The sequence below is a fragment of the Alligator sinensis genome, unplaced genomic scaffold (genome assembly GCF_000455745.1).
Source record: "Alligator sinensis unplaced genomic scaffold, ASM45574v1 scaffold111_1, whole genome shotgun sequence".
Classification (NCBI taxonomy): domain Eukaryota; kingdom Metazoa; phylum Chordata; order Crocodylia; family Alligatoridae; genus Alligator; species Alligator sinensis.
The window spans coordinates 3,476,202-3,495,561 of NW_005841875.1; the positions used below are offsets into that span (position 1 = coordinate 3,476,202).

Sequence of the window (19,360 nt, forward strand, 5' to 3'; positions counted from 1 at the left end):
TCCCTATTTTTTTCCCTTAGTATAGCCGCACTGTAGGGAAGGAAGAAGACAGGACTGGGGAAGGGAAATGCAACCTTTCATCTCTATTGTTATATCCCATTAGTTAGAGGCTACACAGATCAGGGCTTTACTGAGCTAGGGACTGTACAAACATAGGAAAGGACAGACTACACCACAAAGAAGTAGCAGTCATGGGTTAATAATATGTGGCCATGAACAGATGTGAAGGGGAGTTAGGTTCTTTATCCCTTACCCTGCATCCACTTCTTAAGGATTCCCTGAATGACAGCCTCTGTGATTTGGAGTACTACCCTACTGGGAGAGACTTACTGGAAAGGAAGCAGAAGGTAGAGCCCTGCCGAAACCTTTTGCATGTGTCATCCAGCAACAGAGCTTACTACGGCGAGCCGTGCCCTTTCTGTTTAAAAGATTGCAACATATTACTACCTCTTCCAAGCAGCTATGGGGCTTTGGAGCTATTGTGCCTCCTTGAGGCAGAATGCCTCATGTTCCCGGCTGTGACTAAATGCCAGTTATTCCTGTTACAAGTGACTATACTCGCCGATTCAAAAGTGAAGACATTTTCTTCTGTGGTGAAGGAGAGAAGATGGAGGTACAATAATCCCTAAAATATCACATCCAGCCCTTCAGAGGGTTTCAAAGACAAATACTGTCTGCTCTATGTAAAAGCAAATTTTCTGCATTTGAGGAACTAAAAAAAATTGCAACATATTTAGACCCATTGTAGCTTTGGAAAATGATTTTCAAAGAGAACAGTTGGGGGAAAAGTCCCCATGATTTTCAAGATCCTTTTTACCCAATAGACCTTTGATTCGAATGGACTGATTTACATATAACTAAGATGCCTACAGATCCCAGAACCGCCCCCCCCCCCAACATTAGTATTCATGTGACAGTGCAGACCACGTGCCCCTTCGCAGTCTCCAGAAGAAATATTGGATAGCATAATGGGACATGGAGTCACGAGAGTTTCTTTCTACTTATGATTCATCAGGGTCATAGTTTGATGCCAAAAGGGAAATGGAGACTCAAATCTAAACAGTCAAGTGACTTTGTCTTGCTGCTTTGCCATTTATGATTTACTTAGCGCACAGCTGCGTGACACTCGCCAACAAAGTGCAAAGCGGTGTTCCTGCAAGCTGAGGTGGGCAGACCCCCGTGCTCCCTGAAAACATTAGCGGTGTTTCCAGGGTTAGGGGCTCCCTCTCCAGAGGAGCCTATAGAATTGGGCTCTCACTTGGAAAAGCTGATATAACTAATGAAGTTTGAAGCACAGAGGTACAAAGAAAGGTGGTTGAACGTGGCAGATATTTGAGCTTCTCCCAACTCAGGACACCGAACCACAGTTTGGCTAGATAAACAAGCTCTCTGTATTTTATTTTGGAGGAGTTATAATGGGATGCGATTTGATGAATATTGAGGTAATAAGAGGTAATCTCAGCCATTTTCAGTGTAAATACAGAGACGTGTTGTTTGTTTTGATATTGCTAAAGATGATAAACTGGTTTAAAGGAATTACACACCGGTTTGAACATTTGCCCAGCACTTGAGCCACTTTGAAGGTTTAAAAAAATGTTAGTTATTTTTATTTCTTATTTTTAATTGTTGTGTGCCTCTGCACTTCCAGGACTGGATTCTGATTTCACTTACACCACTGCATCTCAACTCATGCTATCAGATCACAGCCACGTGTTTGTAGGTAAAAGAGACAATGCTATATTACAGTAACTGAGGCTATTTGGGGTACATATGAAACCTAGAAGTGTCCCAAATCCTATAAAGTAGCTTTTTGTGATATTTCCAGCCAAATTTAGGGGCCAAATTACTAAGTATCTAGGCAAAGATTACTAAATAGGACCAGTTTACTAAGTATCTAGGCACAGATTTGCAAAAATGACTAATTGTTTTTTATACTTCAATTTTGAAGGCACTAACTGAAGACAGCTTAAAGAAGTAGTGCTTAGCAGTTTGTGAAAATCGGGCATTTTAAAGATGTTTAAAATTGGTCACCCATACCTGAGAGACTGCAACTCACTGTTTGTTTCCAAACATTTGGGTATTGATCACAGCCCATTCCCCGTTGCTAGTTGATGCATGAGCTTGTTATAGCATGCAAAGTGAACTCCAAAAAGCGCAGCAGCACAAATGAAAGGAAAAGATTGCTCTATTCTTGTGGATGGTAATGGACATAGTCTTTTTATTTCCTTTGGAATTGTTCTTGATTATATCTGTGTTTGCATCCAGAGTTCTGAGCCGTTCTTTGTCTGGGGGGTAAATGTTGCATCCACGGTCTATGGAAATACTTATGAAAGGCCTGGCTATGCTTGTGATCTCTGATATACTTTGCAGAGTGTGCTGCGCTGTGACAGTACAAAACAAAAACCTATCAATAATCAAGGGATTGTGGTTAAAAAAATTAATGGCTTTAGATATAAAATTGGATCTTTGGTCTTCACTCATCCACATCAGAACTGTTTCAAAGCTATCCAAGGTAATAAAAGGCCTTGCTAAAATAAAAGACCTATCCAAGCTAATAAAAAACTTGACAGAGTTACTGTGTGTCATTTTCTAGGGAGCTGTAACTACTGTGTTATAGCCAGTTCATTGAGAACTAAGTACAGAGCCCAAACACTGACATAGCTTCCAAAGAAAAATGAGTCACGGCTGGATCAGATATATACACAAAAGTGCTGTGTTAGAGGTTAAAACCATTCTGGGAGCTGAAAGTCTTGCCTGCTCAGAAAAGGACATGGCAATGAGTTTCAATTAGAGATTGCATTCATTTGCTACAGGAACAATGAGGTTGTTTATCAAAATACAGATAAGCCATTTTATATGCAAGCAAAGCTCTGAATTATGTTAGAAAAGATGCAGCCCATGAGTAAAAACTCTTTCCTGTAACGTGGACATAAATTGTGTGCGTGTGTGTGTGTGTATGTGCGCGCGTGTGTGTGTGTGTTCACGCACATAAATGCACAAATAAACAAACACATATGGATTAAAGGAGTGATTTAACTTCTCATTTCCTTGTTCTATCAGATTTGTTTGTGAAGATGTCAGGGGCGATAATATATTATGTGGAACTAGGTGGATAATTAAGTGTGAGAAACAGTCATTGCAACTGTAAATTTCTGTTTGTGAGTCATTTGTGAGTCAATTTTGCCCGTCCTGTGATGTTTCCTATTGAGGAGCATTCACCAAATAGCTTTCAGGGATAATTTCAGCCAGTGGATTTTTCATAGTCTTTTTCCCTTTGATTATTTTCTAGCTGTTTATCATGACCAGTGATTGGTCACCTATAGATTCATAGATTGTAGAGTCGGAAGGGACCACAATGGATCATTGTGTCTGACCCCCTGCCCCTGGCAGGAAAGAGGACCGAGGTCAGATGACCCCAGCCAGGTGACTATCTAGCCTCCTCCTGAAGACCTCCAAGCTAGGTGATAGCACCACCTCTCTTGGAAGCCCATTCCAGATCCTGGCCACCCTTACTGTAAAAAAATTCTTCCTAACATCTAACTTAAATCCACTCTCAACTACTTTACACCCATTATTTCTAGTCACTCCTTGGGGCGCCTTAGTAAACAGCGCTTCCCCTATTCCCCATTGACCTCCCCTAATAAATTTATAGGCAGCCACAAGATCTCCTCTCAGCCGTCTCTTGTGAAGGCTGAAGAGATTCAGCTCTCTCAACCTCCCCCCGTAGGGTCTATCACGAAGGCCACTAATCATACGAGTGGCCCTCCTCTGGACCCTCTCGAGATTCCCCGCATCCCTCTTGAAGTGCGGTGCCCAAAACTGGACACAGTACTCCAACTGCGGCCTGACCAGTGCTGCATAGAGGGGGAGCATCACCTCCTTTGATTTATTACTCATGCACCTGCTAATGCACGACAAGGTGTGACTGGCCTTGTTGATGGCCTCGTTACACTGCCGGCTCATGTTCATCTTGGATTCAATTATGACTCCAATATCACTCTCTGCCTCCGAGCTGCTGAGAAGGACACTCCCTAACCTATAGGTGTGCTGGGGGTTCCTCTTTCCCAGGTGGAGTACCTTACATTTATCTTTATTAAATAGGCATCCTATTTGTCTCTGCCCATTGATCCAACCTGTCCAGGTCAGCCTGAATCTGCTCCCTGCCCTCCGGTGTACTAACTTTGCCCCATAACTTGGTATCATCAGCGAACTTGGAGAGGGTGCTCTCTCTCCACGCCATCATCCAAATCCCTGATGAAGGTATTGAATAATATCGGTCCAAGGACCGAACCCTGCGGGACCCCACTGCCCACCTCCCTCCAGGCCGAGAGGGAACCATCCACCACCACTATCTGGGTGCGGTCCCTAAGTCAGTTGGCCACCTGCCTGACCGTGTAGGCGTCCACTCCACAGTCTGCTATGTCACCTAGCAGTATTTCGGCTCATTGATCTGTAACTTTCTAAATGGTAGGAAATTTTGATTTGACATTCTGCTGAAAGTTGCTCATTGTACATAGTTGCCACATTGTATGATAACCCCACAAATAATCAGAGTGACCATATGTCCCAGTTCATCTAGGACAGTCCCATATTATAGTTCTGGCCAGTTGGGGAAAATTAAAACAAGTGTCCCAGGTGCGGTGTAGGGAGGCAGACTAGCACAAGCTATGAAATAGGAAGCCTTAGCAGACAGCAAAATTGCCCTAACACAGGCTGGTTTGCTTAGTGGAATGACCATTAAAAAGGGGGAGATTATTGTTAACACCTGTGAAGTCAAGAATAATGGGTCATTAATGGGTCATTGACTCCCTTAGATGCCTGAATGGTAATACCAGAGCTACACCTGCCCCTGCCTCTGCTTGAAGAAGCTTGAGGGAGCAGGGAAAGCAGTGTCCTAGATTTCACATTGTCCCATATGGTCACCCTACAAATAATAGCAAGTTGAAGTCAGGCCATTTATTTGTGAATCTGTTCCCCCCACTCAACCACTGCACCTTTTCCCAACTTGTTGTAATTTAGCACGTTAATCAGACTTTTGCCAACAAAATTGCAACTTGAAATCAGACCCAAAAGTTAAGCTCCAGTTAAACTATTGGCCAAATCTTTGTCCTTACTCAGTTTTGCTTTGGTAAAAAAATCTCCTTGAATTCAACCCAGTTTTACCTGAACAAGAGTTCAGATCTCAAATCTACTTCCCTGAACAAAAATACCAAATACAGATGAAAATGTGGGGTTACTTAAGTGGAAAGAGTAATGTCTGACTGATCGGCCACTGCCATGATTTACAGCTACCATGATTTCTGTTAGCGCTCAAGTTCTGGTCCTTTTTCCCAAAGAAATGAGAAGAGGCTAATACACCTTAAAATAAAAGTACAACAGCTGCCTATTATCATTGTGAGGTATCATCACTATGGGGAGGAGTCTCTTAGGCTGAGAACGAGGTATTTGGAGGGAAATGAAAAATGGTCCTAGGTTGAATGTGGTCTGTTGATTGGACTGAAGTGAAATCTAACTTCTCTTTTTTTCTTTAATATACACCCCCCTCCCTTTGGAAAATACTGTTTGGTTTCAGCCTTGAAGGAGAAGGGACCTGTTTCATTATGTTGGTTACTCTTGAAGATCCTTTTCCTGGTTTTGCTGTAGGTAGCTGGTTTTGTTCTTCTGGTCCTGTCTGTATGGTCATTTTGTAGTCAGCTTAGGGGGTATACAGGGTGGAGTTTAGACCTTTACAAAAAGGACTAAATTCTATTTCCCTTTATGCACCTGAAAGGCACATACGCAGCTGCATGGCAGCCATTTTGGTTATGCACACAGCTTGGGATTCAGCTCTGTGTGTGCAAGCCAGTGCACACCCACTGAGCATACTCAATAGGCCTGTGCTCTAAAGGGACAGTTGTGTGGCAAAGTAGGAGTCTTCAAGTATGCACATAAGGCTGAGTAAATGTGGACATCTTAGTTGTAGAAAAACTACAACTACCAGGCAGAGGCCCTCTCACCTGTTGGTTCAACGGTTAGAGCATTTTCCCAGGGAACAGGATACATGGGTTCTAGGCCCCCCCTTACCCAGAAAGGATTAAAGCCTATGACTTCATTAATGATGTGGACATTGATATCAGAAGTGGACTGGCCAAGTTTGCTGATGATACCAAACTTTGGGGTAAAGCATCCACACCTGAGGACAGGAGGGTGATCTAGGCTGACCTTGACAGGCTCAGGAAATGGGTGGATGAGAACCTGATGGTGTTTAACACCAAAAAAATGCAAGGTTCTCCACCTCGGGAAGAAAAAGCTGCAGCATGCTTACAGGCTTGGCAGTGCTACGGTGGCTAGTGCTATGAGCGAAAGGGACTTGGGGGTCATGACTGACCACAAGATGAACATGAGCCTTCAATGTGATGCTGCAGCTAGCAAAGGAAGCAAAATGCTGGCTTGCATCCATAGATGCTTCTTAAGCAAATCCTGGGATGTCATTCTCCCGTTGTACTCGGCCTTAGTGAGGCCGTAACTGGAGTACTGAGTCCAGTTTTGGGCTCCACAATTCAAAAAGGATGTGGAGAAGCTTGAGAGAGTGCAGAGGAGAGCCACGTGCATGATCAGAGGTCAGGAAAACAGACCTTATGATGAGAGGCTGAGAGCCATGGGACTCTTCAGCCTGGAAAAGTGCAGGCTCAGGGGTGATCTGATGGCCACCTATAAGTTTATCAGGGGTGCTTACCAGGATCTGGGGGAACATCTGTGCATCAGAGCACCCCAAGGGATGACAAGGTCGAATGGTCACAAACTCCTCCATGACCATTTCAGGCTGGACATAAGGAAGAACTTCTTTACAGTCCAAGCCCCCAAGGTCTGGCCAGCTGCCGGAGGTGGTTCAAACACCTACTTTGAACACCTTCAAGAGAAATGTGGATGTTTATTTTGCTGGTATCCGATGACCCCAGCTGACTTCCTGCCCCTGGGGTAGGGGACTGGACTCAATGATCTTCCGAGGTCTCTTCCAGCCCTAATAGCTAGGAATCTATGAAATCTATGACTCCTGCTTCCTAACAAAGTGGTTGAACTCATGGGTCACCAGCTAGGCATTGATTACTCGGACTAAAGCATAGGAATGCAAGGCATAGGCAAGATGAAACAAGTAGCCCACCCAAAAGCCCCTCTGCCCTCTGTTCCCCTTATTTTAAAAAGGTAGAAAAAATAAGAAAGAGGTGGTTTGGTAACCAGGCCAAGAAAAGAGGATCATAAGGGTAACACTATCTGGCTGCAATTATGGTTTACAATAACTCTTCACCTTCTACTCAGAGTAACCTGATCTAACAGAAGCACTAGCTATTCCTTCTGTCTGTTGAACCAACAGATTTCTTATGGAGCTAACCCACCTCCACTAGTATTGGCTGCTAGTCTCTAAGGGACTGCATTGCAGGAGTCAAAAATAAATTACCCATCAAGGTCAATGAAATTCATGGCTATATCTTACTTGCGGTGCCCTTACTTGCAAATGGTGAGGACTTGCATTATAGTTCCATTTACCTCTGTGAAACTATTTGTAAGAGTAAAGGCAATACGATCTCCCTTTGGGAGTACATTACTGATCAGCTTCTAGTCATTTTTGGTTCTTGGCTATTGTTTTTGCACTACTCTTAGTGATGTCCAGAGGGCCACACTAAAGCAAGAAATGTGGAGACAGCTTTTCATTGTTACAGAAGCAAAAGAGAAAGTTGTTACTTAAGCAGTGCTGAGCTGATGATGGCTTAGTGAAGCTAATGTTTATCCCTGAAGATAAATGATTTTGGTAAGATGAAATCAGCCAATTTTTTACCCATCCAACTGTGTAGGCATCAATGCCACAGTTGCTTAATTTATTGATGAGGATGGAGTGAGAGACAGCTTCAAAGGCCTTCTTAAAGTCTAGAAAGACTATGTCCATGGTGACACCATCATCCAAGGATTTAGTTACTTGGTCATAAAAGGCAATCAGGTTGGTCAGGCAGGACCTGCCTTTGATGAACCCATGCTGATTGCCCCTGAGCATGATCTCCCCTGCAGCCCCCCCACAGATGTGCTCCTTGATGATTCTCTCTAAGATCTTCCCGAGCACCGAGGTGAGGCTTACAGGCCTATAGTTACTTGGGTCCTCCTTCCTCCCTTTCTTGAAAATTGGGACCACATTAGCCAGTTTCCAATCCCCCAGCATCTGGCCAGATGACCATGAATGCTCATACAGCTGGGCCAAGGGCTCCACGATGACCCCTGCCAGCTCCCTCAACACCCTTGGGTGGAGGGCATCTGGACCTGCAGATTTAAAAATGTCTAGCCCTTCCAGAAAATCCCTAACTACATCTGCGCTGACTGAAGGCCTGACAGAGCTATCCCCAAGATTGTCCCTACCTCTGGTAGGTGGGATATCCCAGTCCCTGATCAAGAAAACCGAGGCAAAGAAACTGTTAAAAATATCAGCTTTCTTGTCTGGCGTAGCCACAAGATTACCGTTTGCATCTTGCAGGGACCCTACGTTGCCTGGTGCCCTCTTCTTGCTCCCAATGTACTTGAAAAAGGACTTTTTATGTCCTTAAACCTGGACACTAGCTGAGTTCCATCTCTGCCTTGGCCTTCCTAATAGCCCTCCTACACTCATGGCCGAGGAAGAGTACTCCTCCTTGGTGAGTACCTTCCACTGTTTCTATATATATACCTTGAGGTATATAGAAAAAACATTTAAAGCTGTGTCTATGTCTGAATCTCCGAATCTTTCTAAATTGATTCGGAGGGTTCTGATTTGATTTGGAGAGATTAAAGGGTCTTCTGATTCGATTTGGATTTGGAGGTTCGGCCACCGAATTGGCCCAAATCTCTGCCAAATCAAATCAGTGACCAAAGCTTCGCACAGCCCTACCAGACAGCTACTACTCTTCAAGATAATGCTCAGCCCTTAGCAGGCTACTTGTTTCAGAAGAGGCAACAGTATAATTCTCACCCCTGCATTCCTAGTTCAGACCTGGGACAGAAATAAAAATGAACATTTGCTGGCATGTGCAGGCCAGCTGTGGAGTCATTCTAGTTAACTGCAAATAAAAGCCAGTGTTGTGTATGAGCATGCCACTAAGTCAGCCTTGGAGGTGACTGCCTCATGAGTCACTGTATTGAGAAATTGTATGTGATCATATAACTAAAGACAGGATCATAATGCATCCATGGAAGGAGAGGGCACAGAGGAAAAAAATACCACTGATGTGTGAAAAGGCTGACTTGAGGACATTGCAGCAGCATAGAGAGCCCTGGTCTGGGAACCTAAGGCTAGCTAAAAATAGTCAGAGACAATGTTTGATTTGCAAAGCTCTGAGGAGAGCGAAAGTCTTAGGAAGGTACTACTCTAGGAGAAGACAAGAAATGATAGATATAACTGAATGTGACAGTAAAAATGTCAACCTGAGAAACAGAATTCAAGAGCAAACATCATTGAGTTTTCATGTTAAGGTGTGTGTTTGCTAGATATGTCTCAAATATTTATGGAATCTCCATTTCTTTGCCTCCCTTGCTGAAAACAAGACTTCTAGTGCCGATTCAACTAAATTACATTCATTTCAATAATATTGTTGCATGGTAACACCTAATATTGAATCTGCTAGGCCAAGACCTGCTACCACTGAATTCAATGGAAGGTTCATCGTTGGTTTCAATAGGACTGGTAGCTGATTAAATGTAAATTATGTCTGCAGAAGAACCTAAGAAGTAGCTGCCTGATCCAAGGTGACTGTATAATCTGCATTGTATAATCAGCCAAAGGTTTGGTTTGAGTGGGTGATTGCTCAGTTACTTCAGTGGTCTTAGCATACTTCATATTTTCTCCATTATTTCCTCTGTGAAGATCAGAAAGCACCTGAAAGATTAAAGAAAGACCGTGCCTCATAAAATTGTTATTGCTATTGACTTGCAAAGGATTTGATTACAGTGAATTGGCAGGGAAGAGATTTAATGCTCTTATGACACTTATGTCCAGGGAGTAATTCTAAACAGGAAGAAACGCAGATGCATGTTCCTTTGCTGTGCAAGGAACCAAAGTTGATGCTTAATAGATAGCACAAAAAGTAAGAACAATTAATATCAATAGTGTTAGAGCAGAAATTGTTTGAATTAGGGGAAATTCAGCTAAACGAGTAACAAATTTACAGGAAAAACATAACTCCTTAAGGAGTTCTTGCAGAAACATCTTATCAATAGCTATTACAAATAAGTGACCACAAGGTGAAATAATGGAAAACCAATGCTGGTAAAATGTCCTGGGCTAGATCCCACAATGCCATGTAACTTTCTAATCGTTGAATGTTTACACCTTAAACATAGGATCTCTTCTTCTGGCTCAAATCAGACTTTCAAACAGGCAATCTGACATGTTTCCCGCTTTTCTCATTCCAGTCTTCAATATTGGCCTTTCATCTCTCCCTATGTTTTACTTTGGCTGGTGTTTTCTAAGCCCATTGTGCTCTGCTGGTTCGGACCAGACCGACTGAAGAATGACTTGCAATGCAGCTAAGTAGCTGTTCACAGGAAATAATAAGGCCTAATGATAGTCAAAGCAGAAATGCTGTATAGCACAGATAGGTAGAAGACAGCATTATGAAGCAAAAGGTGTCATCATCTATTGTGTTTAGCTAATGGCTTCTTGTGTTTTCATCTTTGTAGTCATAAGTGAGTTGCTTTATTGACAGGGTATTTTCAAACTGTAATGTATGTGCATGTACATGCACAAGTAACACTTGTACAAGGCACGCAAAGTATGGGCTCAATCCCTCCACGTGTCACCTGTGTTAGGCATTTGAGTGTGCCAGTTCTTGTAGCATCTATGCAGCACTGAGACCAGTAAAACGTGCAGGGCTTTATACCTTTCCAGAAGTGCTAAATAGCTGGGGGGCTTTGGATTCTTTTGATCAAATCTGGAAGTTCACAACTTTATTCCCCCTAGAGAACAGTTGTAGCAAAATTCAGTCTTCTCTGGTGGCTGACATAATAGACTAACAGCCAAGGGCATATCTTCTTACCTTTCTGATGGAATTTTTTGTTTTCTCCTCTTTCATTAATTCAGAGCTAAGAAGGAGGGGGAGGTGATGTTCTGCTTCAATACAACCCGTAACATCTTTCTGGTAGGTATTAAGACATGCACTCCAAGCCGATTAGCACAAAGGAAACAATGAGAATGGCTGTTATAATTAATTTATAAGCAGAAGGAAAGTTCAGAGGAAAAGTGGCTTCTCCTGTGGATATATGTGCTTATAACGTGTCTGGTGGCCATGACATTTGCCTTTCTTCTTTCTGATAATATATATATATATTCCTAAAATAGATCGTAATCCAGCTGGGAAATCTCTTTTTTTCCATAACCATTTATAACTATTGAAAGTGTAGTACAGCAAGAACTTATTTCTGCAGCCATGACCAAAAAATAAGAATAACTTTTCAGCATTACTGTATATCAATAGCCAATTATTTTTGTATGGATGGGTTCTGGCTGGCTGCTAATGGACTGACTAAATAAGATAACTCTTCCAGGAAAGAAACCATCATTTCAAAGATGGAGAAGCTGGCCCATTTAATTTGGAGGCATTACAAAAAATTACACCTCTCACCTTTAAAAGCTGTAAATGATCAAGGTCCCGTGCTAAATCATTTGATCTATGAACTGAGCCGTTCTAGCTACTGCTATTTTGTAAGAGGTGGGCTTTTTGTAGCACTAATGCTCCATCTAGATCTTGTTGCATAATTTTTCTTAAATACCTACATTCTCTCAGCGAGTACATGCCTCCCAGTCTTTCTTCCAGCCCTCTCACTGAACAGGGAATTGAGAGAGTGTGTGACCTGTTCTTCCTTGCTCATGCATTTCCTTTAGGCTTGCATGCTCGCTCATTTTGCTATGCGCAGGCTAAATGTAGCAGATACGTGGCTACCTGAGACAGAAGGTTTCGAGAACTTCTTGAAAGCACATAAAACAGATGTAGACTAGACCAGCAACGAGTTCAGACTGCTATTTTTTGCTAAACTGTTTTGGTACTCTATCTATTGCCTTGTTTCATGCATTTCTTGCACCCTCCCTGATATTTAAACTATCTGGGATAGGGACAATGGAGCCTGAACTCTTGATTAGGCTTCCAAAATGTTGGCTTAAAAGCTATCAATAATGAAGACACAAGATGAGGCTATGCAATGTAACAATCATCATCTTAAGCTTTTGTGTGAAAATAAGCTTAAAAGCTTGAATGCACTTGTATGTAGGCACCAAGATATTCTCTCACTGGATTTTAATATAAAAACCACCATTTCAGAAAACTAATTAGTAAACATATTTTTGTAAGTGTTTGCATGTCAAAGTCTTGTCCTGTTTGCATATTCACGGTTCCCGTTGACTTCAGTGGCAATCCTCTCATATAGCAAGGGAGAGAAACTGGCTCATAAACTTAGAAACAAATGAAACCTGAGGGAAGTAGGTGTCATTCCGGCTGAAATGAGTTCACCAATGTATGTAACATCTATTTACACCGCTCCCAAACTTCACCTTATGTGTTTTGGTTTTAGAGGGGAATGAAAGGAGAGTTACTGAAAAGTCTGAATGTCCCACATCTGTTTTAATTAATGTATTTTAAGCTATTTATAATGAACCGTTCAGACTGTCTCCTGTTCAACAACAGACTAGCTGTACTGACAGCTTCTAAGTACATAAGAAATGTATCTTGGGTTCTGTGACATTTTATATTCCAAACTTTGCCCAGTGGCTGATGGTTTCTTCCTCAAAGTGACATATTGATTGTAGGTACATGTAGGGTGAGTATGATTGTGTTCAGTATTTTGAGCTCATCATCTGTTATCCCATTCTTATTGTCATCCTAGGCCCAGACAGTATCAAATTGGAAGCAGTAGTGTAGAAAATTACAAACAAATCAAAAAAGACTACAGCTGTGAAATGAATCAAGCCACCGTTTCTACATTTAGTATTTCCTTTGGTATAAAACATCTTTTAAATTTTTTTTAGAGGGGTGGGAGGAGGGGGGCATGCAGCTATCAAAACAAGAATGCAGCATGGTAATTACTGTTACACACTAGACTGCAGTCAGGTCATTCAGTGCAACCAGAATGTAGTAGCAAAGAATTTCTCAAATCTGTTATGATTTACTAAGGCACGCCCCTCCCCCCCCCCCCCAAAAAAAAAATAGGGGGCAAAATTATCCAATATAGCATTTAGCTCATCACCACTCCACTAGCATAATATGACCCTAAGCCGTTTTAACCACCTGAGAAAGCATCAATGATGCGTCAGCTGCAGTAGCATATAGCTGGGGTAAAGCCTTATATCTTACAAAGCCTTCCACCTGCTGGCATAATAGGTATAAAGAGGTGTGGGCAGTAGAAACAAGGGCATGGACAGAAAGGAAATGGAAGAGTTTCCATACAGTGGTTGAGTTTTTGACTGTATTTTGGTCCCTCCAAGCTTTTGCATTCGACATGAAGTGAGAAAATATACTCAGAGTAGCAATATACTTAGAACAGTTTAATTATGAGCTGTAACCCATTTTCACATAGCGTCTCCTGCCTGGTGTCTGTATAGGTCGTCTGAACCCAGGAACCGACCCAAAGTGTGTGTGTTTGTATCTAGGTGAGCAACTTAAATTTAAAGGGGATACCAATGCTAATTCTTCTGGAACATGTATGCAAAGCTGACACAATCCCTAAGAGCTTGAGGCTGATATGAAGCATGTTCCTCCTTATTAATTTATGACCAAAAGGATAATGGAAAGATGGCAAATTTCAAGTTGACATAAAAGTGAGAGATGTATAGTTGGCATGGATAATTTTATGCGCTGTCAAAGTGAAAAGGCTTAGCTAAATGTATGTAGGCAAAGATACACACTGTCATCTTAATAAGCAATTAAAAGGTGGGCTCTTAATAATTGAATCATGTCTCTTGTCACAATTGTATTTGTTTAAAATATGTCTGATTCTGTTTGAATATAGTTTTGAGTTTCTCTTTTAATCAGCACTGATTCAAATTCTGGTTCTAATCACTGAAAATGACAATCATCCCTCTATCAGTTGCTTCCTCAGCTTCTGCCTTCTGTAGTGAAGAAAATGGTCTGGAAAACCTCAATTTCAGTTACCTAATTTGTAGGATTTGGGATATGGGAATGGAGAGGGGAGAGATGACTTTCTGTATTTTAAAATTAAATTTTCAAATAAGGGAACGTTGTCTACCTCTACTTGTGCACATTTACGAGCATCTTGAAATTACTTATTTATTTACGTTAGCTTCTTTTTATAGTCTCGTGTCAGTGAAAATTGGGGAATCTTGTCTGCGTTCATCATGTTACTGCTTAGTAAAAGCGTGGCTCTTCCAGTAAGAGAGTCCTGTCTGTTCTTTGAAATACTAGTTACATCAACTACTGCAGTGACCCTCCATGGAGTCCATTGTGTCCTTTGTAGCTTCTGAGTCTACATTTCCATTCCTGTGCTTAAACTATCCCGTCAAGTTCTTAAGTGACCCAGGTCATAGATGAAATAGACTTGGAGGACTTTTGTGTGTAAAGAAAGGTATATGCTATAGTTTAATTAAAGAACTGAGAGTTTGTAAATTTTAATGCAATGGTGATTCAATTTCAGTTTGCCCTGTTGGGGAAAAAATACCTTCATTTGCAGTAAGACCACTTGCTATCACTTTGGCAATGTTAACACAGCCTTAAAGCAATATCAAATTATACTAACATCTACTTTAAGGCTTTGTAACCATGCTGAAGTGGTATAAAGTGGCCTTACTATGAATAAGAATCGGGCCTAAAATATTTCTTAAAGTTCTGAACTCTAATGTGAGGATCAGGATTCGGGGAGCTGGGGAAACTGGTTTTGGAGCCCCTTAAAAATGACGTCTTGTTTGGAGAAATTAAATCTTTTTAATCCTTAATTTAATGTGAATAGGACTCAGAACTTCTTTGTATCCCTCCAGTAGTCTAAGCCAATCCCTTTTCTTAGTCTCAAGATGGGTGCCCATCTTTATTTTGAACGTCACTGCTGTGCTACTTGCAGTTTCCACTCGTACGGGTTTCCAGAGAGCTTTCATTTGGCTTTTTGTTTTCAACACATTTTCATTCTGAATATATGGCTTGTTCCCAGCTTCCCTGAGCTGGCTTCAGTTCTGCATTACAACTCATTATCCAATCTTTGTCTGATAAGGAATTGCAGTGTTTCACTTCTCTGTTTCTTGGCACTTGGAATCTTCCTATTCCCAGAGTTTGATCTAAAAATCATTCCTTTTTCTTTTCCTTTCTGGTATAATCATGGTTTTATTTCTGTGGTATGAAGGGTTCCTTCCATGCCTAGTTTAATTCTATACAGCAATTATTTTGCTTCAAACTCATCTAACCCTGAACATCAGGAACTTATTCTTTTTTCTTTGCTGACAAACTGCACCAGGTAGTGGTTTCTTTCTTCCACCCCATGTTTGACAGTAATTTTCTTTGCTAGTACATGTAAGCTGTGAGAACCAGTATAAAGTATCCTGGGGCACGTTAGAGCTATGAAGATGCATAGCACCTTTTCCACAGAATCTAATGTAGAAAACCTCAGAATACATCTTAGTCGTGCCGGTTGTTGTTGGTTCACTGGAAACTCTATTCACATGGTAGTTTAAAAGTAGGAAGGGGGAGATACCAGTGTATTTGAGGGGAACAGAAGGGCTTTTCAGCAGCTTGAGGATGGGCTGCTAAGCAGTAGTGTTTTCTTTATAAATACTATTTTGAAAATGGTAAAATACACCGAAGGTCAAATGTCTACATTTATACTGTTCAGAGATAAGTGGTACACCCTGATTTGCCATGGAAATTAATAAAAACTAGGGTGCTCAGCACCTTTTGAGAATTTGGCTATAGGTATGCAATGCCATGGCAAGCAAGTTTGGCGCTCAGGGCAAAGCCTGCAGCAGCAGCCTGCCCTCGCCCTGTGCACAGATTCGTTCCCCCCTCCGCTTGTCTGGGAGTGCATGCAGCAGCGGGAGCCGCCCTTTCCCCATCCCCATGACCCACCAAACAGGCTGCTCGTGGCTCCATCCTATGCCCCACCCCAGCTGGGCAGCACCCATTGGTGCCCCTTCACTTGGGCGCCCGGGGTGGTCGCCCCACTTGCCCCAACCTTGCTATGGCACTGTATGTATGTGCTTAAATATGAAGTTAGATGCCTAAACTTAGGCATCTGAATTTCAAAATATCAGTCTTTGTCTTTTTCAAGGACATGGAACTTCCATGGAGAAGTCTGTGATCCTGCTTTTTTTAAATGGCCAACATCTTTCATGTTTGTTGCGAGTAAAATTATATTTTTGTGCAGTGAATGGTTTAAAGTGACGGATGTATGATTCAGCTTCTTAGGAACTGTGCTTCCCCTTTGAAAGGGCACTGGGTACCATTACTTCTACTACCATGGTAGAGCATGATGGAAGGACTTGCTTTTATTGCTGAACTGCTGTCAAGTAATTAACAGTCCCACCCAACTAAATGCCTGTAGTTGCAGGAAGTGGTTCCCTAGCCAATTTTACCAATGTTATTCCTTCTCTCCTGCACCCCAGAATGAACTGAAATTCAGTACGTTTTAATATTTTTAGATGCTAGCAAAACTGCAAAGCCACCAGCCTTCCATACGTGAAATCCCCAAGGCCTCCACGTTTCCCTCCAACTTCCTGGCTGCAGCTGCCTCACGGATATCCACTGAGTGAATCTTCCCCATTATGGAGAGGGGCACGGTAGGAAAGGTAACCTCTGTATTTCTGGTCTCCTATTAAACTGCGTGCAGAAATGCCAAGCCTCTCCCATCTGAGGAGTGGTTGCATCTTGACGTGGACCTGCCCAGTTCCTGTACCAACCTCTCCCCCCTTCACAAATCCCAGCCCCACTGCAGGCATCCTGCAGTGATCCAGAAGGGGCCAGACTTTACCAACTGCAGCCCATGAGCGACCTCTACACAGGATAGGGGCAAGGGAGGGGGAAGGTCCTCTCTGCAGGAAGGGAGGAAGCCAGAGATTTGGGACCAACTCGCACGGACAGGCCAGCTGATACAGGTCTGAAGTAATAACACGAAGATAAGTTTGCTTGTGGGGTAAAAATGAAAACCTAGCTATATGGACATACTACAGTGTGAAGCCGGGCACCTAAAATTAGGCATCTGGGGTCTCTATACACGTGTTTGGGGGTGGGGATGGGCCATTTTGATTAGAGCAGTTCTCCAACAGCCACTCTAATTGAAATGGCTCACCATCTTGGATGGTAAGCTCCCTGTGTTTTAAAATGGCCATGGGGGAGCTTTAACTAAAGTTCATTCAACAAGCTTTAGTTAAGATGCCCCTGTAACATGCGGTTGCAGGGAGTGGGGGAGAGCTTAATACACATGACAGCGAGGCCGTGCTGGAGTGCTCTAGTTCGAATGCAGAGCAGACTCAATTAATCCAACGCGTTCTAATTAGGACACGAACCAGCACTTCTATAGGCAGCCTTTGGTTTCAAAATATCAGTCTTCATCTTTCAAGGATATGGAACGTGCATCGGAGAGGCTGTGATCCTGCTCATTTTAAAGGGCCAGCAAGCATCTTTCATTTGTGGTCTGAAGGGACAGGTACTGTGAGTGGGAGGACTGAGAAGAAGCAAGGTCTGACATGCCAGGCTGTTGGGTTGTTGGTGTTTTTATGAGGCTACGCCTTCCTTTGGTTTTCATTACTTGGCATCTGTTTCGCTATGACCTCTTGCCACAGCCACCATGGATACACTTAAACTCTGATCTGATTATGTAAAATGAGCAAATTGTGCCTACTGCCACAAACATGCTATTTAAAATATCACCCACATAAGCTGTTTTTGCAAAGCAACATGATTTTTCCCTCCACTGGGTGCATGCATATATGTATGCAGATATTTTAAATATAATAACTACTAGTGCCACTTGTTTTTATTCAGTCTTTAGGATTAAGGGAGGAGTTGTTTAATATTTCTAACCGATGGATGGTGTAGGTAGTTTGAAGAGTGTTTTCATTAAATAAATAATACTTATAAGCGGCAGAGTTTGTTTGGGTTTGTTTTTTTTCCTTTAGAAAATGGAAAAGGGTTGTCTTGGCAGCTATTATTTCTTATTTCCCCCTCAGGATAGAGAAGATCTCACTGAAGATATTATTTTCCCTAGTAAGATTTTAGCTTTCAGATTTCTTTTCTTAGCCCTTGTAAACTCATGGTTCAGCTGTAAAGTATTCATTCATTTCTTCCATTTACAAAGTTTTCCTTGTCCGCCTTTGGATCACTTTGCAAAGACCTGTTTTATATTGCACATGAAGAATTCACTGTCAATACTGCCTACCTCTTATATTTGTGATGTCTTATCCAAACTCCAAATCTTCAGTTTCAGATGTTTCTCATTATAAGTCTGGGAAAACCAGAGGAAATAAAAATTCACATGAACCTGTGTGTACAGCTAGACCTGGGCATCCTTTTCCTTTATTTTTCAGGTGCTGGAAAATGTTGGTAATTTTTTTAACTATCAGCTTCTGGCCAGAATTAAGCATTGAGAAGGTGGGGTGCCTTTTAGAAAATGTATCCTCACAGAAATTTTTGCCAAGGATAAAAAAAAGTCTCAATCTCATGTAAGGACCTGTCTTGCAAGATTTAGCTTAGTATTGTAACTCAAAGTTTTCCTAAGCAGCTAGATTCTCTTCCAAAATGGAGTCCAATTTCTGGAGAATTGTCAATTCCTCGTTCTGTTAAACTCCTATTCCAGGACATCCTGTCCTATTTCCATTAATTCTATGACACCTCCCGCTTTAAGTTAATTGAAGTGAATTCAACCCTTGAAGTCTCTCCTAGGCAAGAATATAGGAATTGTCATGTAGCATCAGATTGGTTGTTCATTTATTCTAATACTCTGCTTTTGCTTCGGTCACCGATTCGATTTGGAGGAGATTCAGCCCGATTCGGGGGCTGAATCTCCAAATCTGAATTGAGTCGGGAGACCCATTAAGAGCTCTGAATTGATTTGAAGTATCCAAATCAATTCAGAAAAGGTTCGAAGATTTGGATTGGCTGGGGAGAGGCAGGCACAGCCAGGTGGCTGCAGGTTCTCCTGTGGTTCCTCCAGCTGTGCCTGCCTCTCTCTGGGTGTGGGGAGCCACGGGGGAAGCCCCCATGGCTGCCCTGCCTGGGCCCAGCCTCCTGGCACTTAAAAAAAAAAAATGCCCTGCACTCACTGGCAGCAGCAGTCACCCGGAGCCCAACAGTGCTCAGCCCCAGTGGCCCCAGTTCCCAGACAGTGCGCAGCACCTTGCTGAGATGCACTGCACCCCTGCTATGTGGTGGGTGGGACATTC

At 42.3% G+C, this 19,360-nt stretch overlaps 1 protein-coding gene across 1 annotated transcript in view; it reads left to right on the forward strand.

Moving 5' to 3' along the window:
- FSTL4 (follistatin like 4) overlaps window positions 1-19,360 on the forward strand; it is a 565,752-nt gene that overhangs the window by 26,002 nt on the left and 520,390 nt on the right. Inside the window, exon 2 of the mRNA XM_014527870.1 lies at window positions 16,622-16,768. Within this exon, the coding sequence (XP_014383356.1) occupies window positions 16,745-16,768 (24 nt within the window). The 5' untranslated portion in view covers window positions 16,622-16,744. The remainder of the gene's footprint in view (window positions 1-16,621; window positions 16,769-19,360) is intronic.